Raw genomic sequence first — 25868 nt, forward strand, 5'->3', positions numbered from 1 at the left:
GTTTTCCCCTTTCTAGGTCTCCCCTTCGGAAACCTATCCCCTCTCCCCCTGCTTCTATGAAGGTGCTCCCCTACCCACCCACTCCTGTCCTCCCACCCTGGCATTCCCCTACACTGGGGCATCAAACACCCTCAAGCCCAAGGGTCACTCTTCCCACTAATGTCCAACAAAGCCATCCTCTACCAGTGTACTCTTTGGTTGGTGGTCCAGTCCCCAGGAGTTCCGGGTGGGGGTGGGGGTCCTGGCCTGTTGACACTGTTGTTCCCTCCATGGGGTTGCAAACCCTCGCGGGGAGATCTTATCATTTGGCACTGGATGCCCTTCTCCAACTTTAATTGTATTTGTAGCAGTGGAAATCCTGATGCCAATCTTACACAGCCATCTAGACCTAAGTCATTATTGAGACCAACTGAAGTAGAATTTGTGCAGATAGGACTCAGCAACCAGTTTCTTCAGAACAACCTATTTGATTCCACTGTGTAGTCAAGACCTCGATCCCTGGCCTGAATACCCATTTCCACAAAGAAGTTTATCAATTGTAAACTGACAGAAAGGATGCACAAGAGATTCTTTTTTGTCTCCAAGATAGGGTTTCTCTGTGTAGCTTTGGCTATCCTGGATCTTCCTCGGTAGACCAGACGGCCTTGACCTCAAAGATCTACCTGCCTCTGCCTCTCAACTGGTGGGTTTAAACGTGTGTGCCACCACCACCGAGCAAGAGATTTTTAACATTTGATTTGTTAAGGAGTGTATACTACAATTGGTGAGTGAAGGAAGGTATGTGTGAGCACGGAAAGCAGCAATGGAATGAAGAGCGTCAACTGAATGTGACACAGTCAGTAGATCCAGAGCCCATCTATGACAGAAGAGGGCCCTCCCCGCCCCCAAAGGAGTGGCATGGCAGAATGAGTGGGGCAAATGGAAAAGTACACAGTGTCATCAGGAAACAGGGAGGTGACTGGCCCAGCTACAATAGATGTCCCCTCTTTAGAGAAGATAAAGATTGGAGAAACAGGCCAGAGTTCTGCAGGTCCAAGTCAAGGCAGGAGGAGTCTCCATTGAAATTTGAGGGAATGACCCATTGAAAGCAGCCCTCTGGGAAGACTGGGTTGACAGAAACAGTCATCATGTTTTGTAGAAATTTCTAAAGCACAAGTCAACTGACAGAACACAGCCCGGTTAAAAACACTCACGATAGTGATTTATTTATTTTTTCATAGAGAAACCAGAGTCTGAGCCTGCTGAAAGTAAAGTGGACCTTGTTGTGGGTGGAACCTCTTCGAAGAGACTCTGGACAACCCAGAGGGCTTGTAAATTCCCCAGTCCTATGAACACTGCCCCAGTTGCCTGCTTCCTAGTCTGATAAACAACACCTTCCACAGGCTCTTCTATTCACATTTCCCCATAAAACCTACTCAAATAACTACTAGCTAGCAGAATTATAAAAAAACAAAGTTTGGGGGCATAAAAGTTCTCTTTCTTATAATATTTTTGAAAGTTTTTTTTTTTTTCTGTTTTTAAGTTTAGTGAGCAGCTGAAGAAGTCTAAGAATCAAAAAGGCCGCCAAAGCATGTTTTATTCACTAGATACTGGCAAAATTCTGTTTTCAAATAAATAATTTGCTAAGCATTGGAGACATGTCTGCCAAAGCCAAAACAGCAGCCCATGTCTGCACAGTTTATAGTTAGCTGGATAAAATATCCTACTATAACTTTAAGGAAAGTTGAATAACAGATAAGAAGTTAATAACCATATATAACAAACTGTAAAAACAGAAGATAGCAGATGGTGATGTGTATGGTTTTGAAAAACTGGTTTATAAGCTACCCTGAAAGTTAACTGAAGCAGATACAGCACAAGTTCAGTTCTGACCACAGAATTCACTCAACAAAACCGAGTTCAATGGCATCCTATATCTGAACGGAGTTCAAAGCAAGGTGACAGGGTGGGCACCATCCACATTTGACCAGAGCAATGAGGTCATGCCCCTGTTATATTCTAAAAGAGGAGGAGTGGCAGGCCCAGGTATCTTAACTTCTAAACGGACACTTTTAAAACCAGGGAGCACTGTGCACTTGTGAAATGGCACCTTGTGCAGTTGCTACATCCTAGTTATTTACAAGAGAGACACTCAGGTTGTACTTGGGTTACTCAGGCAAAAGACTGGAGCTCAGGGACTGGCCATAGGGAGTGCTCCAATTCCAAGACCACAAAGGAATTCTCCATGTAAAATTTTCACCTTATAAACACCCAGCTTCATTAACTAGAAATATCTATGACAAAATGGAGACATCATGGATTAAAAAATAACCACACAGAGGGGTTTGATTCTTTTAAGTTGGCATACTCTCTAGTTGACAGGCAATTCCTAGCTCCTGCTACACGGATAAGATAAAATTGGCTCAAGATCCCCACCCCACCCCCTTGTCTGGCCAAGTCTTACCTGCATAATGTACAGGGATCTCTATCTTTGGCCCAATGACATAGTGACCTTCTTCCAGGCTATGAGCAGTGATGGTCGTCCACTGCCGGCATGAATGGATCAGCAGGAAATCATTCTCCCGAAGCCCTTCCACGCATTCTCCTAGAAAATATAATTCCATATGAGAAAGCTGGGATTCTGATCTGCTTACTCTCCTCCCTACAATGGAATTTCTTAAGTTTAAACTCATATTGCTTTGGAGAGACGGCGCAGTCTGGAAAGTCAGACAAGCACTAGGACCTGAGTTCAAGCCTCAGCACTGGGGAGGCGGAGGCAGGAGGATCCTGGTGCTTACTGATCAGACAGTCTAGCCAATCAGTAGGCTCTAGGTTCAGGGAAAGATCTTGTCTCAAAAAATATGGTGGTGCTTTGGGTATACCTGGCGCTACTGGAGCTGGAGGCCATGGTAGTCTAGGCCACAAGGATTTAGGGTTTAGTTGTCCCCATTTCTCAAAACAACAACAACAAACCCAAGGAAAAAAGGTAGTATTATCCTCTGGTTCTCCCCCCACCCCCCAGTTACTTATGAACAAATGGACAGTTTATACTTGAGATGGAAAAAAATGGAGAAAAGAAATAAAGGAAAAAATGAGTTTCCTTATCAAGTTGGAAAACTATACATAGAGTTCCCTACAGACATTTTCCATTCATTTGACAATATGGCATTCACACGCACTAGCATACCTACATGGTTGTGGCTTGATGACAAACACCACTCAGTGCCTAGAGCGGGCACAGCTCAAATGATGTTCCTGCCACTTCACGTAGTGTGACCACATCACTAGGCAGGCACTGCTCTTCCCAGGTGAGGAAAACCAAGATCCAGAATGGGAAGTGATGTGTCTAAACTCACAGGGCTAATGAGCAGAAAAGTGGGATTCAACTGTGGACCAGAAGGGTGCCAAACCTTAGCTCTTAATCACTACAACAAAACTATCAAAAGTAAACTTCAGTGAGGGGAAGGAGTGCTTGACACTAAATGCATGTATTTCCTTTTAAGTTCCATGCATCCATCTGCCAGTTCTCTCTGGCTTGCCACCAACCCTCCCAATCAATTAAGCGTAATAAAGCTTTATAACATCCAGATGAAATTATGTCTTGTTTTAATACTCTCCAAAGTACCTTTTTAGCCTTCTGAAATGATGACAAACTATTGCAAAAGGGAAATCCACTTCTTGAAATGTAAAAGATGTTTTTCAGATGCTGACAAAATCCAGTCCATGAATTCTGGGTTAGTCATTTTAAATCCAGCCCAATGAAAATATCTGGAGAGGTTAATTCCTTCCTAGGGGAGAAGCTTTCCTCATTTTTATGTTAACTTTAGTACAATGATTAAGAGTTATTAGTGATGTAATTGTATGTTTTGAAATGGTGTTTGCAGTCCTCTTTAAAATGAAAAGACTCAGTACTTTTCTAATCATTACTGAAGGCAGTAATGACTGCTTGGTTGTTCCAATCATAAGCAGGGAATTGACTTCTAAACCATTATGATGATCTCTGAAACAGTTTTAATGAAAGAATATTTTATTTTGGGGAGTAGAAAACAAGACTTAAATATTTTATTTATAGGGTAGGAATGACCTGGAAGTAGTGTTCATTAGCAGGAGGGGAAGGTCTGATTCATGTCGAGGTGTGTGTGTGGAAGGGGGCCTGGGGTTCTCAGATTCCCCTGCCCCTCATGCTTTGGGAGGGCTAGGCTATTTAATGACAACATCTCCTGGTGCAGCCACTCGTCAGCCCTTTGCATTCCTCAGGCATATTAAGGAAGGAAGGAAAGGTCTAGAAGCTCTACTCCAGGAGAGATATTAAGCAGCCCCTAGAAGGGCAAGCATGCAGCAGGCATGTTCAGCAGGGCAACTGTCCAGCAGCGCTGTGCCACCTCCACTGTGTGGTCTCAGACAGGACCTCTGCTTCTCATTGGCAAGAGGGGTAACATACATAACTCCTGCTTTCCAGAGACCACACAATGACTGAGAATGGAGGGTATCATGGCCAAGTCCAATTTATTACGGGTGAGCAAAGAACTTCAGGCATTAAGTTTATAGTACACTTTCCCCCTAAATGTTAGTCCAACATTGTGATTTTAGGTCATCCTATGCTTGAATAGAGTAGGGAACAACCTTCAGTGCAGCTTGGAGCCGTACAGCTAGGAAGCAAGAGGCTTATTCTGCATTTCTTCCTGTCTCCTGATACAACACTGGCCTTTACCTGGAAAACCACTGGCAGTAACTCAGGAAACAGGGAGAAGCTGACGCTGGGCTTCCAGTTTCATTCATTTACTCAACCAGGACAGCCAGCATGCGCCTGGGCATGTGGGTCTCAGGCATCAGCAACCAACCAAAAGTCCTCAGTGCCCATCAGAGAGCCGATGCCACCAAGAACGGTGAATGACTGCACCATCCATGAATTATATGAGACACGCAGCTTATTAAAAGGAAAGTGATGTATTAGAAGGGGTCATGAACATCTGAGGGAGCAGGCTGCATGCTTTTTAAATTTCAAAATAGTCCTCATCCATCTGTCCAACAAACCTTTATTTTTCCATCTATCTATCTATCTATCTATCTATCTATCTATCTATCTATCTATCTATCTATCTATTCATGTGGTGCATGTATGTATGTTGGTATACATGTGCCATGATGACTGTACTCACTTTGTTTTTTTGTTTTTGTTTTGTTTTGAAATTTCTGTGAGCAGGCAATGGAGGAGTTGGGAGAAATATAGAGGAGATATGGTTCTGTCATTTCAGGAGCCCACAGTGTGCTCCTAATTCCATGGGAGGGAGCAGAAGACCCATGCTGTGTGAAAGAGATCAGCAATCTAGGCTGGGCCTGGTACTTCAGCAGAGACGAAGAAACCCTTAACAGGAGCCTGATATAGCTGTCTCCTGAGAGGCTCTGCCAGTGCCTGACAAATACAGAAGAGGATGCTCACAGCCATCCATTGGACGGAGCACAGGGTTCCCAATGAAGGAGCTAGAGAAAGGATCCAAGGAGCTGAAGGGGTTTGCAGCCCCATAGGAGGAACAACAATATGAACTAACCAGTACCCCAAGACCTTCCTGGTACTAAATCACCAACCAAAGAAAACACATGGAAGGACATGTGACTCTAGTTGCATATGTAGCTGAGGATGGCCTAGTCAGTCATCAATGGGAGGAGAGTCCCTTGGTCCTGTGAAGGTTCTATGCCAGGGCCAGGAAGCTGGAGTGGGTGGGTTGGTGAGCAGGGGGAGAGGGTAGTGGGTGGGTGGGTTTCGGAGGGGGGAACCGGGAAAGGGGATAGCATTTAAAGTGTAAATGAAGAAAATATCTAATAAAAAATTTTTAAATGAATTCTTAAAAAAAAAAAAAAAAGAGGAGAACAGAGCTGTTGGGCTTCTCCTGTGGTGGATGAGCGAGCTTGCTCAGAGGGGAGAAGGAGATGGGAGCCTTCCGGAGCCTGGGAATGAACACCCCCACTCCAGGAAGATGAATCTGGAGAAAATGGAGCCCCGAGGCCCATATGGGAAACTCAGGGGGAGAGCATACTGCCGCTCAGGGACAGAAGAAAAATGCCATTTTCTGCAAGTGAATTGTTGTGTCATAAAGAACGTTTTAATTTTATTCCACAGTGGGCTCTAAAGTGGCACCCAAAAAACAACTGCAGTCGAGTTAATCAAACTGAAAACATAATGTTCAGTCCTGCAGTTCACTGGTGTAGTAAACACTAGAAAGAGGCTCACAATGACTTTCGGAGCCATAAAGTAGGAAGGAAGCTATGCCTATTTTTGAGCTTATGTCTTATTTTATTTTTTTCACAACTGATCTGTGTGCCTGCTTTAGGCAAAATAAGTTTCACAAAACTTGTCTGGAAATAAAACAATAGAATAACTTAGAATATCCCAGGGTAGGTCACTAATAAAGACATGGAATTAAATGAATTCATAAAGCAAACATCTTTTTGTGATATAATTATCCTGGTGCTTAACAACTATGTATAATGTTCTAAGACTTAGCTCAGTGTTGTAATACTAAGAAGCCTAAAGGAAGTGATGTTACATAGCAAACTGTGTACACATCACCCTACAGTTACTCTGCAGCTAACCTGCTTCTGGGACACACTTCATTGGCTTTGACCTTGCTCCCCTAACAGTAATCCACACATTCCTTTTAAATATCCATATGCATATGTATACATGTATACATGTATATATTAACACTAGGTAATGTCAAAGGAAAGTCTGCTTTAAAATAATGCTCAATTTCAAACTCCAAAATCATTAGTTATGGGCTGTATATGTTTAGTAACTTTCCCTCCCATCTGCCCTTTGGCTTATGGTACAAACTGTTCTCCCAAATCAACTTCCTGTCATCTCCTCTCAGTGTTCCTTCCCTCTTCACCAGCTACCACAGAAGCAGGAACACCCGGCCTTAGCCTGCCCCTCCTTTACAACTCCAGGGCCCTTAGCTGCAGGCAGCTCTCTAGCTCATGCCATCAGTCGCTAATTTCTATGTGGAGCACCTGGTCGAGGTGAGGCTGTTTTCTACCCCTTTCTGCAGAGATGCCCTCCCCCTGCCCCCGACAGGCACACAGCATATACCATACAGTCATTCCGTGACACTGATGGAGAGCCAATTATGTTCCAGGTTCTGGCCAAACAGGAGTGAAAAAACCGAATGAACAGAGTGGACCCTTTCCCCCTTTCTAACGTATTTAGACATTCCTACAGGTAAGAGCATTTAAGAGTATAGTATCCTATTATTCTCTTCATACATCTTCAGATGTCTCCATCCATTATGTGGCCCCACAGCCCAGAGCATCTGTAACCTTATGTCCCTGCCCTAGATTTGACTCCCAAAGGGCTCTTTTCTGTTCAAATATTTGCTCAATCTGACATAACTGGTCCCTAAAATCACTTTCTATTCTTTTCTTTATATTCTCACCTCCATATGCCCAGTTCCTCACCCTACTGTTCTTAAAAGCCAGCTCAAATGCCACCCTCATGAGTGTCCTTCCATGTCAAGGCTAATCCTAACTAAATATCACTGGTTTAAATCACAGTAATTCTGTAGCTTTGTTTATAGTCTATGTTGGAATTGTACATTTATCTTAGAGCTATGAGGTCAAGTTTCAAATGTATGTACATAAATGTGCAGATAAAATAAATACATTTAAAAACTTGTCTTGTCCGGGCCATGGTGTCATTTTCTTCCAGCTACCTGGAAGCCTCAGGCTTCAGAAGGATTCTAAGTTGCAGGTCCACCTTGATGAGTTTAAAGGCAGCCCCGGCTACATAGCCGTCCACTGTTTCAAACCCAAAAATGGCATGCTCTTGAGTTGTCCGGTTTTAGAAACATGATTTCAGGGCGTAAGGAAAAAGACACTCAGGACTGTAAATAGTTTTTGTGGCAGTGCATCTCACCAGATCCCACAGAGTGCAACACAGCAGGCCACACACATGACCTTCGCCTTCACTGTGCTATTAAATGTTCTAATATGTTTATCTTTATTTGGAATACCCTGCTCCATGTTGGAACTTATCATGCACTTCATGACTACCCTAACTTTGCACACCAGTACAGCTAAATACATCTGAATTACAGTGCAGGTGTCTGCTGGTGTGTATGAATTACTTGTATGGTTCTGAATCACTCAACATTGCATAGCACTCCCCACAGTAGAACACAAGTATGTCAAATGCTCCTTTTATTTTTAAACAGGAAATGAGGTATAGATTGAATATTTTAATTCCTCTCTAATAAAAAAATCTAATAAAAATCTGAAATTTTACATGTTCTAAAATCCAGTATTTTTTGAATGCTACCATGATGTCACACGTGGAAAATTGCACACATGACCTCATATGAGATCTGTAGTTGAAATGTACGTCAACTAAAAATACTGCACAGATCTCTCAGGTTGTGTATCCAAAGCGTATATAGGATGGAAAGGAGTTCTGTGTTTAGACTTAGGTCCTAAGATGTATCTGCAAATATCACACAATTTAAAAAGAAAATCCACAATTCTGTAATAAGTGGACTCAGACAACTTAGTACAATGTGTCCTAATATTAAATCTGTCTGCTCATGACTAACAAGTTTTCTCATTATTAATGGTAAGATAAAGCCAAAGACTAATGTAGACATATGTCCATGTTATATTTGGGGGGGGGGGGGATGTTCCTGTCATATAGAACATATGCTGAGTTTACAGAACAACAACAACAACAACAACAAGGCCAAACACATTTGATTTTAATAATTCCCTAAATTGTGAGAATGAAGTCACTATAGCAACTATAAAGTTGAAGTTTATTAACAAATTCACATTTATTCCTGGTGTTGCCGGTGCTGTATTCACACTGGAGCTAATTAATGTCTGGTCAGGAACTCAAAGCTATCACACCACAAAATGCTTTCATTCTTCCAACTCCCAGAATGCCTGGCCTTGCATGCAGACTCCTTTTTCCAAGATGGCTTTCATTCCTGGGTAACGTAATTTCATCTCAGCACCTTCAGCAGAACTCTGACTATGATGGACACTCACATGCTTGCTGACAGATTACTGAAGCCCCAATCCAACAATATGATTTGTTAATGTTTTTTGCAGTGAGAATCAATCACTGAAGTTGGAATTTTTATTTATTGTGGACATCAGGGGCTGAACACCAAATATGCTTGCTCTTCTTTCCATGTGTTTAAAGGAGCAAGGTGCCCCCACTGCCTTAGCAGTTGGCCTTGCCACATTCCCGAGTTGTAGCCAATGGTGTGTGAGCACAAAGGACACTGCCTACTTCCTGCCCTGGTAATACCCATGGAAGTGACCACAAGCCCATGAGAAATATTGATTTCCAGGAGCACCTGGAACAAACCAAAGGAAGGGCAGTGATGATAGTCTGGGCTTCTTAATTAATACAGGGTTGAACAAACTGCCTGTTGCATGGCTGGCCACACCCTTCTGCTGGGCATTACCCCAGTGTCAGCTCTAGGATCCAGGATCCCCTTCTTGTTACAATTGTTAGCCTTCCTGAAGCAAAGCTTCTATTAGCATAACCTTCAACACCAGCAGTCTCACAGTAACCAAAAAGGCTATTCTAGCAGTCTGCATAAATAAAAACTTCTCTGCCCTTTGAAAAGGTAGTTTAGAGGCAACTCCTCTGTTCTGCTGATTTTATTCTATAAATTAAGGAATATAATAAATATGATCTAGGACATTTATTTATTTATTCATTTATTTATTTGGTTTTTTGAGACAGGGTTTCTTTGTGTAGCTCTGGCTGTCCTGGAACTCACTCTGTAGACCAGGCTGGTCTCGAACTCAGAAATCCACCTGTCTCTGCCTCCTGAGTGCTGAGATTAAAGGCATGCGCCACCACGCCCGGCGATCTAGAACATTTTTAATGAATGGTGTCTTAGTAGTTTCTCTATCAGACAGACAGACATTGTAGAATACACCTGTGATATGTCTGTCCTAAAAGACTTTATAAACCACAAGATGAAGGGATGTGCGTGTAGAAGGAGAGGAGCCCAAGAGCAATCAGAAAATTAACAACTAACCTGTTGTATGTGTTGAAAAGGTAGGAAGGGGCTTCAAAGAGGAAGCAGCAGAAAGGGAGGGGAATTCCCAAAGAATTAACTAATTGGCAAATAACCACCTAGAGGAAAAATGTATAAAGCCATCAGGAAGGGTGTGGTCATGTGAAATCACAAGAGCCAGGTAACAGTATGAAATCAGTGGGAAGTGAAGAAATCTAAGTCCAGAGAACAAGAGAAGAGGCCAGGTTAGCCTCACGGCTGAGTTCTGAGAATGAGCTGAAGACAGAGCACAGCATCACTAAGACACAGGGACCATGTCTGAAGCTCCTTGGTAAAAGCCTGGGAATGCATCAAAGGACTCAAGTCGACTGTTTTTTAAAAAGCTTGTGGGACAGATAGCCTGTGTGGAAAAAACAGAATGAAACAAGAAACGTCCTAATCCTGGACTAACACAGGAATGGTTTTAGGATCATCTAATAAAAATGTTCTCTGTGCTCCATGATTCTCCAAGGACAGGAGAGCATTTCTATCCCACAGACAGCAGTCGTGACCTTCAGCACTGTGGCCTGTTTCTAGCATTATCATTTTGTGAACAATGGTCTCTGGAAGAAAAATTGATACCAGGCACAGTCAACAACAGTACCCTTTGACTTATCTGATGGTTTCAGAGGCAACTGTCCCTTGTGTGTGCTGAGAGGACTCCACAGCCCATAGGGAGACTGTTCTGACCCATAGCCATATGTGCACTGTAATCTAGTAAGAACTCTAATCAGTTTCTACCTCTGGCCAATGAGATCAGGAATGTTGGGAGTGGGGTATCTGGATGAGCAGGCTCTGAAATCTTCCCTGAATGCTAATGTGCAACCCAGTTTGAAAAGGCCTAGGAGAGACTGTATCCCATTGGGTGACTCAGTTCTTGAGTTCTTATATATTTGAGATACAAGTTTCTCACCACACATGAACTAAAATATGTTTCATTGTGTAGAAACTTTCATTTTCTTCATATTGTTCTTTTCAGTGCAAAAATTTTTAGTTCAGATGAAGTGAAATACATTTTTTCTTTTGTTACTTCACTTTAATGAAATACTACTGTCTAACATAAGGTCCGGTGTTTTCCCAGCTTGATCTTTTACATTTAGGTCTATAATTCATGTTAACTTTTGTTATAGGTAGGGTCCAATGCATGTGGATATTCAAAAACCTAACCATGGCCTTTGAAAAGGTGACCCTTTCTTCACTGAGCTCTGCGCTCACTGTGCATACATGTAACAGTTTATTTCCAGTCTTCCCACACCATTCAACTGCAGCATATTTCTATGATAATATTATACTGTCTTAGTGTGATTTTATAGTAAGTTTTGAAAATAGGAAATTGGTTTTGACAACTTTACTCCTTTTCAAGGTTGGTTGGGTTTTTCTTAGTTCCTTTAAGACTGTCAGTTTCAGCAGGAAAGAAAGCAGTGATTCTGGTAACTATTTAATCCACAGGGTGATTTGGAGATTACTATTTTAGAACTATTAATCTTTACAATTTATGAACAGTGATGCCTTCCTATTTGCTTTGATCTAATTTAAAAAAATACACTTTCCAGTAATAGAAGACGTACAATGCTTTTGCTAAATATGTGAGATTGTAATCATTTTTTTCTGATAGCACTGCAAGAAACATTATTGCCCACTACTAACATACAGATGCACAGTAATTTTCTGTATGCTGCTCTTAATATTCAGCAATGCTGCTGAACTTCTCGGTTCTAGTATAATTGGTAAAAACTACACATCCTTTAGGATCTCCTATTGATAAACATGGGTTATCTGTAAGCAGAAGTAGTTTTACTTCCCCAGTCCAATTTGGACCCTAATTTTTCTTCAGTACCCCTAGCTGGAATCTCCAGTAGAACACTAAGTGGCCACCACGACTCTCTTGGAGAGGCTATCCTCCTCTTTTTTCTTTATTCTTTCTGAGAGGTGGAATTTGATATGATCTTGGATTTGATCACTCCCTCAGTAGCATCCATCTCAGGCTCCAAGGAAAACTCAGTACTAGAATCTGAGGCCAGGGCTGGGGCAAACAGAAGAAACCTGGGCCAAAAAAAAAACATCATGAAAAATACAGAGATGATACCTTTTCTATAGGATTGTAATAATTTACAGTGCTGCATAATGACATCACAAGATAAGGCCACTCCATACCCACACTCCATTTAATAAGCACCCATGACTCTGCTCAGTTCCTACTGGGCATCTCACTTTGGCAATGAACCTGCAGTACAAAAATTCTAGTTTCCCGGAAATCTTGGGAGATCCCTGTTTCCTGCGAATGTGAAAGAATTCAAAGAACAGGGATTTAATTCTTTTCTACGATGATATGCTAACCAAATCAGGAAGGTTTCCCCCACTTGGTCCCAGGATATTCTATTCTTGGAAGACATTCTTATTAAGCAGACATATGCTGTCATGCCATGCTGCCTAACTAAAGAGTTACTTCTTGGTCCTTTGCTGATCAAATGTATCACATGTTTAGGAAGCAAAGACAGACAGAGGCTAAGATCTCCACAGACAGACCTTTACTTTGAGTGTATACACACAAAACAGAAGAGCCCTTGGGTTTCTACCTACACCACTGTCAATCTGATCTGTAGGTCCAATGTAATTTGTTTCTGCTTTGTTGGATTCTACAAGATTTCTGGATAAAACAGTGGTTATATATAAAAATGCATTCCAATCAAAAGAATCTTTGACATAAAGTCATCAATATTCACATACAGTCTAAAGAGAAATTAAGCAGTCAGCTCTTACTCAACCCTTAAGCCTCTTGAGGAAACCTGAGAACTTGTTCAAATGTTTTCTACTGATCTGTCCTGCCTACACCAACACCAAGAAACCTGTACCACCCAGGGTTCTGCTTTCAGATGAATACTTTATTCAAAGGCCCCAAAATTATAATCTTGGATTTTAAGCAAGTCAAAGCACCATGTTTTCACATTTTATTCTTTATTTTAAGAAAAAAAAAAAGGAAAAAAGAGATTTAGTCAAAGTATTAACTGGTAATGTGTTCAGGGAACTTCCTAGTGAAGTCTAAACAAGAAGGAATACATGAAACAAAAGAGGAAAAAAAAAAAGAAGACTAGGGACATACTATTACCTCCCTTTAAATAAACCAATGAGAAAGGAGTCCTTTTCTAACAGCACATTTACCAGTTATGATACCTAAGTCCTTCTGTATAACACAGTACTATGCCTACTGAAGTCAAACCCCAGATTCTATACTCTGAAAAGGCAAGCTGTAGCTAACATTTTAAAGATAAGAATTTTACAGAAGGGAAGTTTTAGCAAACAGCAGGTGGGCAGTTGTGGTTCTCACATTTCTACAAACACTGAAAACCCTTAAGCCGGTGTAGTGCCCAGCGGATAGTGTAGAATACTTCAGGAAAGGCTCAGACTCAGGAGAAAGGTATTCATCGAAACCCTACCAAGCTACAGCACAGTCAGGGCTGCTGCAGGAAGCCTGATAGATCCATGCTGTCGCCTCTGCCACCTTGGGCTAGATACTCACAATCAGTGAGATCACTCTTTTAGTCTGAGTGCTATCTATAACAGAGGTTCTCAACATGTGGGTATCGATCCCTTCAGGGGATCCAACAACCCTTTCATAGGGGCTACATCAGATAGCTTGCATATCAGGTATTTACATTAAGAAAATTACAGTGATGAGGTAGCAATGAAAATAATTTTATGGTTGAGGCCACCACAACATGAGGATCCTATTAAAGAGTTGCAGCATTAGAAAAGTTGAGAACTACTGCTCTAGAACAGTGTGAGAAGATGCTCACACCACAAATGGTACACAGAAACTAAGACCCAAGTACAGGCAGGTGTCACCCCAGACTCCACCAGGCGTCAAAGAGCAAAGCACCAGGCACACTCCTAGAAATTCTCCCTTCAACTCTCAGGTTCTAGTAATTTATGAAGATAGGATGACTCCACGTGGTACATGGGAGGTAGTGAGGAATCCCAGACATAACCAGGGACTTTGACAGATGGCTGAAGCTTAAATGGTGGTTATTTTCTTTGTATATGTCTGGGAGTGTGGTGTGTATACATATGCATGTGTTCATATCTAGGGACACACATGAGTGCAGGCATGTATACATATATGTACATGCATGTGGAAGTCCCAGGCTGATGTTGGATCTTCCTCCATTGTTGTCCACCTTATTAAATGAGGCAAAGCAAAAGCCTCCACAGCTCACCAGAACTCGTAGTCTACACAGTCTGTTTGCTTCAGAGATGCCCTTCATTTAACTTTCTGGGGTGGAATTACGGGTAGGCCCCGACACTAGACCAGCATGAAAGTGAATTCTGGGGATTCAAGCTCCGGTCTTCACCTTGGACTGCTGTCCTTGCCAAGTTATTTCTCCAGCTCTAACTGGTAGCTTTGTTATTAACAACATGACTGTGAGCAATTCCTGTGTTCTCTGAGCCGTGCTAAGGAGGCCACCATGACTGAATGAGGGTGAAGATCAGAGCTTTAGTGTAGCAGCACATGGACAGGAGGCTCTCCTGGAACTCTGCTTTGTTTTCTACCTCAGTCAGCAATCTCCCTGGTGACTGGCTTAGTTTATACTGCAGACTCCTTGTCTACTGAGAAAGATCATTGCTAAGGTGCAGTGACCACATTTTCTTTCACTTTAACAAAAGTGTGATTTGCTTCCAGTGGAAAACCCAACAGTTTGTGTGTGTGTGTGTGTGTTCTTGTGTAGAGGGACACACAGGGGTTGGCACTGGGTGTCTTCCTTGATTTGTCTTCACTTAATGAACCTAGAGTTCACTGACAAGCTAAACTAGATAGCTGGCCAGAACTTACATGAGAGGAATAGTCTTATGAACTTACATGAGAGGAATAGTCTTATGAACATGTTTAAATTACATATTTGATAGCTTCAATACCTTGCTTACATTTAAGTGACTTCCAGAAACTACAACCTAGTCTTCAAAACAAAACCAAACAGAATATAGAGAAACAAAGCCTTACATATACTTAAAGAAACATAGGTAAAAGTTGAAAACAATGCTTCTGGCATCAATGCACAAACGGAATGAATTTTAATAGACTGTACACAAAACAGCTTTTTATTACGATATAGCAGTGGAAGGGTTTCATGTTCCAGGTGAGCTGCTCTTGCAGACAGCAGCTTCCTAGCGTTCTACACCAGTGGCTTCCAAATACACACAACTGACAAATGGAAACAGAAAGGGCACCATCTATTAAAATGATGGAAACAGGCAAACATTTTAAAAATCAAATCAAATTTTATAGTCAGATAAAGGTCACAAGGAAATAAAGGTAGACAGACAGGAAGTACACAGTATCCCCACTGAGGTGCCATGTCTCGAAGCATAACCAGAAAATGAAACAGGATCAACGGCATTTTTTTCTAAATATCCAAAGCCAAAGCCAGGCAACAAGGCGAAGGAAAAGGAAGCCGGAGTGATGGCTTGCTTGGTATGAAAGGTGTAGGCTGCGTAGTGCTAGCAACCTCAGCTTGATGCCCACGACACATGCAAAACCACGAGGAAAATCCACTCCACAACACTGTTCTCTCACCTTTCATGTGCCGTGGCTTTCACATGCTGTGACATGCATGTCTTCATGCATTATGCACAATACAACAATAATAACAAGCAAAATATTTTTCAAGAGTTTATAAATATTACCTTATATGGCTAAACAATATTAATTAAGTTGGTACTATGGTTAGTTATATTTCCTAACCAGTTTTATTGCTTATAAATTATCAATACAATTTTCTGTGGTCAAAGGTACCAAGGAAAAAGTAATTTTTATATCAGTCCTAAAGGGTAAGTTTCTAAACTTCTGATCTGAAACACAAACTAACTGGCTTGGGGTGAAGCAAGACACATTGTGGGGCACTTAAGCACCATGGTGCCTTTTAAAAGGGGACTGTTTGAATGACTGACAGTTTGTTACCAACTGTGGATACAGATTGCTACTTGCAACGCTTAAATATGCCAAATTAAATAATACTTTAAGAGAGTTCTCAGACATGGGCAAATACGGACAGGTGACTTTGGACTGAATAACTGTGCTGCTACCCTGCTTGACCTACATTGTCTTGATCAGGAGTGTTTCAGTTTTGCTCAAAACCTAGACAGTGTTATGGTTTGCCTACTACACAAGCCTCTAAAATTACATTGTGAGGTGAAGGCTTGGTCCCCGCTGGTGTCACTGGCAAGGGGTGACAGGACCATGGGTAGGCTAACTTCACCCACGGATAAGCTCATGGCGCAGTGGGCTAACTGGAGGTGGAAACTAATCAGAAGGCCCTATCTGCCCTTTTCCTGTGTTCTCTCTCTGCTTCCTGGAACTAAGCAGTAAGCAGCCTCTGTCTCCACCAAACAAGCCTTTCTACTTCTAAGTTGCTTGCTTAGGAATTCTGTCAAAGTGACAAAAAGCTGATTGAAAGACCACCTGATATAGGGACAGTCAGAACGAAGCATAGACAAATCTATCAGGCTGACACTGCTGGCTGGCTGTATTCTCATCGGGATGTGGGGTGTCAGTTAGCTGAAGGGCTAACATCCTTGTGTTCTGACTGTGGATCAGAGACTGCTACACAGTCAAAGGCTAGTCTCGGGGACTTATCTGTGCTCCTCTCCCCATCTTAGCAGCCCAGCACTGTCTCATATCAAAGCCTTCTCACCCTTTGAATACCTCTGACTTCCTCTATAAGACCTGCTAGAGAAAGAACAGCCTGACTTTGAGAGGGCATTTTGAGTAGGCTGGCCCACTTGGGGTAATTGTCCCTTGTAGTCTCTCCTCTCCCAGCCTGAAACCTGTTTGCTCAGGGGTAGAGTGCCCTGGCTCTGTGTTCTCCTAGAGATCCTAGGTTGGTGGATTTGAGGAGACAGTCATGCAATGAAGATAAACCTTCAGAAATAAGATGAGCATCTTTATAAAAGGAGCCCCAGAAAGCTCTCTTGTTCTTTTTGTACCACTTGAGGATACAAGGAGAGGTCAGCAACCGGCAATGAGAAGGTCTTCCTGCCCCAACCCAGCTACTCTGGCTACCTGACTTCACATTCCCAGCCTTCAGAGGGATGAGTCGGAAATCCCATTAACATAAGCCACCTAGTCCTATGGCATTTGTTACACCAGCCCAAACTAAGATACTCCTTAATTTAAAACAAAACAAAAGGCCGGGAGATACTACTTGCTTTAAAGTAAATTAAATTAATGATCCTAATTACATCTATGGAATCCATGTGCCATAGATGTAACATAACGATGATAATACCAAGGGACAAAGAGCAAGGGACCATCTCAGAGTCCTGCCTATCATGGATGCTAATTCATTAGGAAAGCCAGTGGTTCAAACAAGGCAGATACAGAATTCAACTTGAGTATTATGGGTACAACTTTATGTTTACAAGGTAATTTTCGAATTACCTTACCTACAATGTGACTCTATGCATACACATCAGTCAAGATCAGTGAACGCTTTGAGTCATGATCTCATGAAAGCATTGCTCCTTTGCCTAAGGTTGAGAGGAAGAGCCAAGAGAGAAGGAGGGTGATGTCTTCATTAGCATTGCAACCAGGTCAACAGGATGTGCCTCACTGACTCTGGAGACAAACACAATCTTCACATCAGATACATTTAATTGAGAGATGAATTCAGCTAAAACCAATTAGTTTATGTTTAAGAAAAAAATCTGAAGTGATTTTCAACAATTTCACTTGGCCCTTTAAAAGCTAGTGGTGTATAACTGTCAATGTTTTAAATAGCTTGAGAATTATTACCCTATACACTATGCTTAGGTTGTAAGACTTCCTTACTTTGCTCTTTGACTCTAGTTTCCAGCCCTAAGCAGTAAGAAAGAAGACAGAGGAGTAGACTGGGTGCTGGGGAGGGCAGAGGGTGCTAGGCCCGGAGAATGTTCTAAATGCGGAAAATGCCAGGCACTGACATTGCTGGCAAGGAACATTATCAGCGCTCACATACTTCTGTCTCTTGGTTGTATCTAATGTCTGACTTACTACTTCGAGGAACTAATGACTCCTTGGAATCTACATACTAGACTCTCAACTGCCACCGTGGCTAGGATTAAACCTCCCAACAGGAGGGAGAGGCTCAGATTTCTCCCTGAGGTATTCATCTATCGCCAAACCATATCCCTTCCGGTTTAGGAAAGACGGGCATTTTCAGTGGTTGAGAAGATGGCTCAGTGTATTGCTTGATTAGGCAAGCATGCAAAGCTGAGTTCAACCCCAGGAATCCAGTTTTTAAGCTGTAAAAAGTTGTGTGTGCTTGTAACTCCAGCATTGGGAAGGCAAAGACAGGATGACCCCTGAGGCACACTGGCCAGGGAGACCAGTACACTTGGCAAGCTCCACACTAATGAGATGTCTGTCTAAAAAACAAGGTCCTAACTCTATGAGGTACAGTGTGACTCCTCCTCCTCCCCCCGAGTCCCATTCCCTGTAGCCCACCTACAGCCATGGTAAGGTACGGAGCTAGGCTGAGTCAGAGTAGAGCCACTAGCAGAGACTGGTAAAGCCTCTTCCCTGCTAGCTCAGGAGGAATGGTGTTTCGTGTCACCTGAGAAATCATTCCCCATTCACCAGCCCAAAGGAGAAATTCCAGAGTCTCTTCTGTCACTTGCACAGGGCTCTGCTCTTCCTCATCTCCCTCTAAGGTTCCCAGGGGCACCCCACGCTAGATACAAGCTGCCTCCGTCTACCAGAAAGGTCAGTATCAAGCTGACTACAGAGGGACTAAATAGGAGCTTGGTGTCATGAAGAGAAGCTGGACCCAAGCCGTAGTCTGATTTGAGTTGTAGGAGCAGTCTGGAGGGAAAGCTTAATGATCTTGAGCAGGCTCTTCTCTTTCCTGACAGAAGGAAAATTAGAAATGGGAGATGAGACGCTCTAGCCTGTGGTCACACAGCTAAGGGGAGTTGACATTCTTCTCTCCCTTGCTTTATTTGGTGACAACAGTATATAGCACTGAGAAAAGAGAAGTTGGGCACTGTGCTATTTATTGCTCTAGCGCATGGCCTCACCTGGGTTGTGGAGGGCTTGTATTCCTAGAAACTGTGCTAAGTAACTGGTTTCAATGTCCAATGAAAACATAGTTTATGATCTGTCATAAACTGAATAAAATAGGAGTAGCATATATTATAAATATATGCTTTATACACACCCCATACACATACATAGATATATACATTGTGTGTGTGTGTGCGCGCGCGCACATGTGCAAGAGGGAGGGAGGGAGAGAGAGAGGGGGAGAGAGAGGGAAAGAGAGGGGGAGAGAGAAACCTGGTCCTCAAACTTTTGAATGGATTAAGTATGAAAAGATTTGGAGATTTGGAGAAGCCTTTGCAGGTACAAGTCCTTCCATCCTACAGATGGGGCCATTTCCTTTCCCTGGCAAGCATCCCTTCCCCAGAGTCCTTGTAACTGTAGTGGCTTCTCATACCTGTGGGCTGAGAGCAGAAGCCTCAGCAGCAGAAGTACTTTGTACCAATGTTCACGTTATGTCTGTGGACTAAACTCCTGAGTAATTCACTCTACAATTCAATCATTTCTACCCCTTGAATACAGGATGGGAGCTTCCTGTTCCCCATTGTAACACAGGATGGAATTTGTTAAGAGAAGGTTTGCCGGGAACCATTATAAAGGGTTTCGTTGCTACCCATCAGAATGGTGATGAGATTCTGGTTGGGATAGGTTAGAAGAAACATAAACATCTAGACTGATCATATAGTGTTTCCTTTTCTTTAAGCAACAATTTTGAGAAAAACAGTAGCAATTAGGTGTGGATTCAGAGAATTTTAAAGCTCATGTGTTTTTGTTTGATAACTGAGGAAATGTAGCTAAACTCTGATTTGTGACACCAGCAAGACCAGACCTCAGCTTCCTGCTCCTTAGGTGTAAACCTTAAGGCCCTGAGAACTAAACTGTCTGTTCCAAAGGTAACAAGGTGCTCAGCTTTCACACACGAACCTACACAGTTCACCTCAACTGCACATCTCAAAGCTGCTACAGGTAAAGTCCGTGGGAGTACAGGGAAACATGGGCTGGTCTTGGTGCCAGTGGAAGTCCTAGCCTGACCTTGAATGTGTGTCCCCGGGTGCTTGGGAGATCCAGGGACGGGTCTCCTAATCAGAAACGGGAGAGCACTCTTTCATAATCTGCCCTGAGGAGTAAGGACAGAGGATGGCAAGTGTGTTCAACATATCATAAGCACCACACAGGTGTTGGCTGGGGGTGAAAAGCAACATAAAGCAGACACTAGTTTACCCTATGTTTGCACTTCAGCAGTAGATTAACCACTAGGTAATGGCTGCCCCGACTTGCTCTTTTTCTGATTTGAGCATTTATCTTGCTCAAGAAAATTACATCAGTTCAAAGGATGGTTTGTGGGTTTTGAATATGGATTAATTCTAATTTCTCTTAGTCTCTATTATCAGTGTATGCAGTCACAAGTTATCACTGTCATGTGACGTGACTGCTACTTATATACTTAGAGACATAATGTGTCACATATTAGCTAAATGTGTGCTGGCAAATCTCTGAGCTTTTCAGTTACAAGGAGTATAATGACCACCAGTACAATGATCCTCTAAATCTTACCTTTTATCCAAAGGAGACATAAGGAAGATGCCTGACTCAAGGAATTCCTCCCATCCCCCAAGTTATAGTATTTTTCTACTTCATCCCATATTGTTTCCTATTTGGTACCTGACTATCAACCATAGACTGTTCATTAAAAAAATAGAAGCAGCTTTCAGAACCCCACAGGAGACTTTTCATATGCTAAAGAGCTATGGTGAAGTAAAGGCAAGATAAAGGCTTGCCTTGTGACTCTGAAATAGAGTACAGAAGTAGTTCACAATTATTTCCCCTTTCAACATTAAATGCCACTGATCTTTGTCAGGCCAGGATATGCACTGACACATAAATGCAAGAACACAATTTAATTTTCTCATTGGCTGCGTGTCAAGGAGCTTAGTTACTTATCCCTAGACCTCAGATGAGATACTAGGATATAAGTCAAAGGCGAGGGGAGACAAAACATCTGAGGTGTGTCCCTGGGTGGCTGGAGGACCGCACAGGATTGGTTAACACAAAGCAACTTAGCAGCGTCTGATACACTTCAAGCCAGAAAGGAAAAGGATCGGATTCTAAAGTAGAATTAACTCTACTGAGAGATCGCATGTATTTGGAACCAGATGAAATCATCCTCTCTCCACAATGTGTTCAGTAGAATCTTTAAAGCAGAGCTTTAAGTACAGCTTTCTGATGCTATCAACTTACATATAAACAGAACTTGTAAACATCAGAAGTTTTGCCCACTTTCCTTTGTCAAACATCCTTCTAACATTCTCTTAATTCAGCATGTTGTCAAATAGTACTGACTAGGCACTATTCTCAGTAACTAAACAGAACAGGCCCTTGTTCTGTGCTGTAATTTGGCACAGACAACATCTACAGAGGCCAGCCTTCCTAAGGGTATATCAGAACAGTTCTAAAGAAAGATCACAACAGCAAGTCCCAAGAAAAAAGGCACTTAAAATTCTGTACCATTCCCAATTTAGTGTTTGTGACTGAGTGAAGGGTCAACTCCATGATCGCTTGGCTCCTTGCACTGCTATTTTTACCCCAGTGGGTTGGCATACATTAATTAGTTACTGCTCAATTGTATCTTCCACTCAGTGTGCTGAATATATTCCCAATAAAGTTAGCTTTTAAACTCTTGTTAACTGAACAGCTCTTGCTTAAGAAATATATTTTCTCTCCTATATAGCAGGTAGTAGGAAACAGGATTACTTACCACATTCATTGGAGACTTACCAATGAACAACTATACATACCTCCTAAGGAAGATGTTTCTGTTTTCAAATGCAATTTATCATTATTTCGGGTAGACAGTGATTCTAAGTACATCCACAAATACCGAGGGGACTCTGCCTCCATACTCTGTTGGACTACTGGGTCAAAGAACTCCTCATTTGATGGCCACAAGAATTCATTTCTGCTCTACGCTACCTTTCGATTTGGAAAAGAAAGTAGGGAGTTACAGAAAAGCAGAGATTAATGTGTGTGAAGGAAGCACATGTGGTAGCATACATACAGCTGCAATCCCAGCACTCACGACTGAGTCAGTAGGATTCATGCGAGTCTGAGGACGGCCTAGTTAGTATACAGGAAGTTCCAGGAGAGCCATCCAGAGCTACCTACGAAGATCCTCTATTACAAGAACAAGAAACAAAAAGAAAAGGAAATGGAAGATAAAAGAACTGTTGGTTTTGTCGCCAAATGCAAGTCAACAAAGACAAAGTGAAGGCAAACAGCCCACCTCCTCAGAACACAGATCTTAGTCAGGTCGTCTCCAGGTACGGCAAGAGGGACTTCATTTACCTAAGTTTTTCCCGAGCTCTCACTAAGAAAGCAAGCACTTTCTCAGTGTTCTTTTTCATGGGTGATCTCTTTAACTTCTCTTTGAACTCAAGATTATGGTTCCTTGTGGACCTTAGTTGTAACACTCTCTGATTACTTCTATTGTCTTTTATGGGCCCCTCCTACTTTTCCCTTTTAATTCTGAAGTCCAAGGACAAAGTAAAATGCTCAATTAAAGCCTGGTCAACAACAGACAAAGCAAGAATAATTAAATACTGAATTTTAAAAATATATCATTAAAATACAAATCCTAGGATCGAAGGCAAAAGGAACACAAGATAGTTAATTCTGTTTTTTTGTGTTTGTTTGTTTGTTTGTTTGTTTTTTAATTTTGGTGGTACCGGGGATTGAATCCAGGAACCCAAACATGTTAGAGGCAAGTGTTTCGCCTGAGTTATGTCCAGCAGGATGGCAATTCTGGACTCAAACTGTGCCTTGCCTTACTAAATATTGGGTTATTCTTTCAATTTCCATTCTCTACTTTATGTCTCCAAATATATCACTACCATTCTTATTCGATAGCAATTATCCCTTCAAATCTCCTTAGAGTGCTCAGTTTCATCCACTCAACGTGTTAGTCAGTTTCATCTGTGGACTCCTAAATTTGTTATTGTTCTCCTTGCCCAGTGTGGCCTTGTAGCTTTGAAGAACAACACCAGGAGAGGAATGTCATATATAGTTGCTCTGCAAAGTAAGCAAAGCAGGGGCTCTTCACTGGTGAAGTTACGATATGCAAGACACACATATATGTCAACTGAATGATGACAGCGGCAGCCATGTGCTATGCAGCCATGAATTATTTTCCGTGAACGAGGCCAAAGTGTTTCCAAAGGTCTACAGCTATTTAAACTCTTTCTCCAAGCTAATATGTGAGGAAATCTCAAGATCCAAGAAAAGAAATGACTAGTCCAAAGCCACCCTGTTAATGAATAACTGTGCTGGAGAGAAAACCAGAGCACCTGCTTCAGTGGACTTGACATGGACACACAGAGCTCAATTCTGAAATGAGGAAATGTGGCTGTGGTCTGGAAACAAGGGCTTGTATTATAACATTCCGTCACAGCTCTCAAATTAACATCAGACATATGCAGATAAGGGTACTCAGCATTTAAGCTTAAGCATTTAAACTTGGATAGAAAATCTGGACTTAAATTCACTTAGACAATTCAAATGACTTATAAATATTTCCAATTTTCCTTCCAACCATAAAAAAAATGTGACCTTTCAAAAAAAATGCCACATCATTTATGGCTATATTAAAGCTATACTTTCTAAAACTGAGGGCTAAAGTCTTTTAGGTCAAAAAGTTCCAGCAGAACACAAGGAATGAGGAAAGAGAGGTTTAGTGCAATTTCAGTCAAATTGTGTGCAAGATCACGACCACATATGACGTGTGCAGTATAGAGTTTTTAACAGTGGTGGCAGGTTGTATAGTGGGAAATGAAGTTGTAACTTTAAAAGAGTATACAGAACTATTGGAAATGCAGCAATCTCTGAGACACAGAGCAAACACCTTGACAAACCATTAAAACAGTTTGGCTGCTTCCGAGTGAAAATGGTTGAAAAACTGACCTTGTAAGTTTGATGGATTTTGTTTGGCTCCAGAAGGCTGCATGTTAGTCAGTAAAGGCTTTAATTAAAATAAGGTGGTGAGCTTGAGCAGGGGATAGACGGCTTTTGGAGAGGTCTGTCTAAGTGTAATCCTGTCGCTATTCTCTCTCTTCCCATCCTGGAGGAGGGACTTGGCCCACAACCTGGAACACAGGGTGCCCAGCCTCCCAGACAGAGTGATGAGGTGGGAATGGATATACGACCCTAAACGAGAAACCTGAGCATCCTCAGCCTTGCAATCCCTTGCAGATGTGTCTAACTGCTAGGTACATGGAGCCAAAGATGGACGGGAATCCAGGCCAACTCAAAGTTGCAAACTTATTTAAAACATTGAGGTTTATTTTTGTTTTTTTGTTTTTTTCTTTTCTGGTTTTGTTGCTGTTGCTGTTGTTGTTGTTGTTTGATAACACTATTGCTCATTTTCAGCCTATGTTTTAGAAATGACAATACCCTGCTACAGTGTCAAGGGCTGGACCTGCCTTTGTCACCTTCTTGCCCTTGAGTTCCTCCTGGATGGTCCTATATTTCTTCTTTCCTGATGATATGCTCAAGTTTGTTTTGCATAATTTGCAGGGTCCTAGCAAAAAGTTTGGGTCTAAAAAAGTACTTAATACAATGTATCTTATGCTTCTCTACATACAGCTTTCTCCTATGAAGAAATGGTTCTTTAGAATGAAGATCAGAGGCTGGGGTGATGACTCGGTGGGTTAAGGTTCCATGTCCAAGGCCTGCATGGTTAGAGAAGTAACCACCATAGGTTGCCCTGACCTCCACAAGAGCACCATGGGATACAGGTCTCCTAAAACAGGCACACAAATGCATGAATGAAGTAAAACCAAGTTTAAGGGGAAAATGGCAATGAGACCTCCCTGTTCTTAGTTTCAGGGTGAGGAGGAAGGGGATCTAGCCAATTTATTGTCTCCAGTCTGTGGCACAGGCTGACTTTCACTTTGTCTATCTACACTCGGGAGGCAGAGGCAGGCAGATTTGAGTTCGAGGCCAGCCTGGTCTACAGAGTGAGTTCCAGGACAGCCAGGGCTATACAGAGAAACCCTGTCTCGAAAAACCAAAAAAAAAAAAAAAAAGAGAGAGAGAGAAGTGACACTTAAGTCCTGTCTCACTGTCACACTTCTTTCAGAAATGAACTTAGTAACCCTGGCTACTAGGACTATATTCTGCTTATCTCCCAGTGACAGTCTAACTAACTTGCATCATTTTGGAACCAATGGCCTCCCTCCTGGGATTACGTATATCATGAAGACCCATGTAAAAGTTCTTAAACAACTTCAGCACTCCAGTCAACGACGTCCACTCATCTCTCAGAATGCCATTAACAACGAAGCCTACCCATTTCCAACAAAACAAGTCCTTTCTCCATTGCAGCCACCTTTGCTTCACAGCACCCATGTGGGCCATTCTGAATTCGGGTGCTACCATGACATTTTGAACCCCGCAGCAGGGTAACTCAACTTCTACAAGTACATTCATACTGTGAGGACAGGAAGTGAGGAAAGCCCGCCAGTTTCAGTTCAGAGGCTGTGTTTCTGGCTTAGGGCTTTGATAATATTTTAATGTACGGCGATCAAGGGCTCTTGACTTCTCTGGTGAAAAGCAGTGATTCAGCTGAGGTGAACTTTATTCTGAATGAATGACCTTTCTTTCCAGCTCATTCCTTCCTGATACAGAAGAATGCCATTCTCTTATTTTAACTGTTCCTGGTCTACGTTGTGCCTGTGAGATAGCAGACAATAACCAAACAGAGGCAA

At 42.1% G+C, this 25868-nt stretch overlaps 1 protein-coding gene across 1 annotated transcript in view; it reads right to left on the minus strand.

Annotated features, from left to right (window-relative positions):
- Window positions 1–25868, minus strand: part of Garem1 (GRB2 associated regulator of MAPK1 subtype 1) — a 167691-nt gene that overhangs the window by 108688 nt on the left and 33135 nt on the right. The window contains exon 2 of the mRNA XM_021150525.2: window positions 2444–2584. Within this exon, the coding sequence (XP_021006184.1) occupies window positions 2444–2584 (141 nt within the window). The remainder of the gene's footprint in view (window positions 1–2443; window positions 2585–25868) is intronic.

This window comes from Mus caroli, chromosome 18, assembly GCF_900094665.2.
Source record: "Mus caroli chromosome 18, CAROLI_EIJ_v1.1, whole genome shotgun sequence".
Classification (NCBI taxonomy): domain Eukaryota; kingdom Metazoa; phylum Chordata; class Mammalia; order Rodentia; family Muridae; genus Mus; species Mus caroli.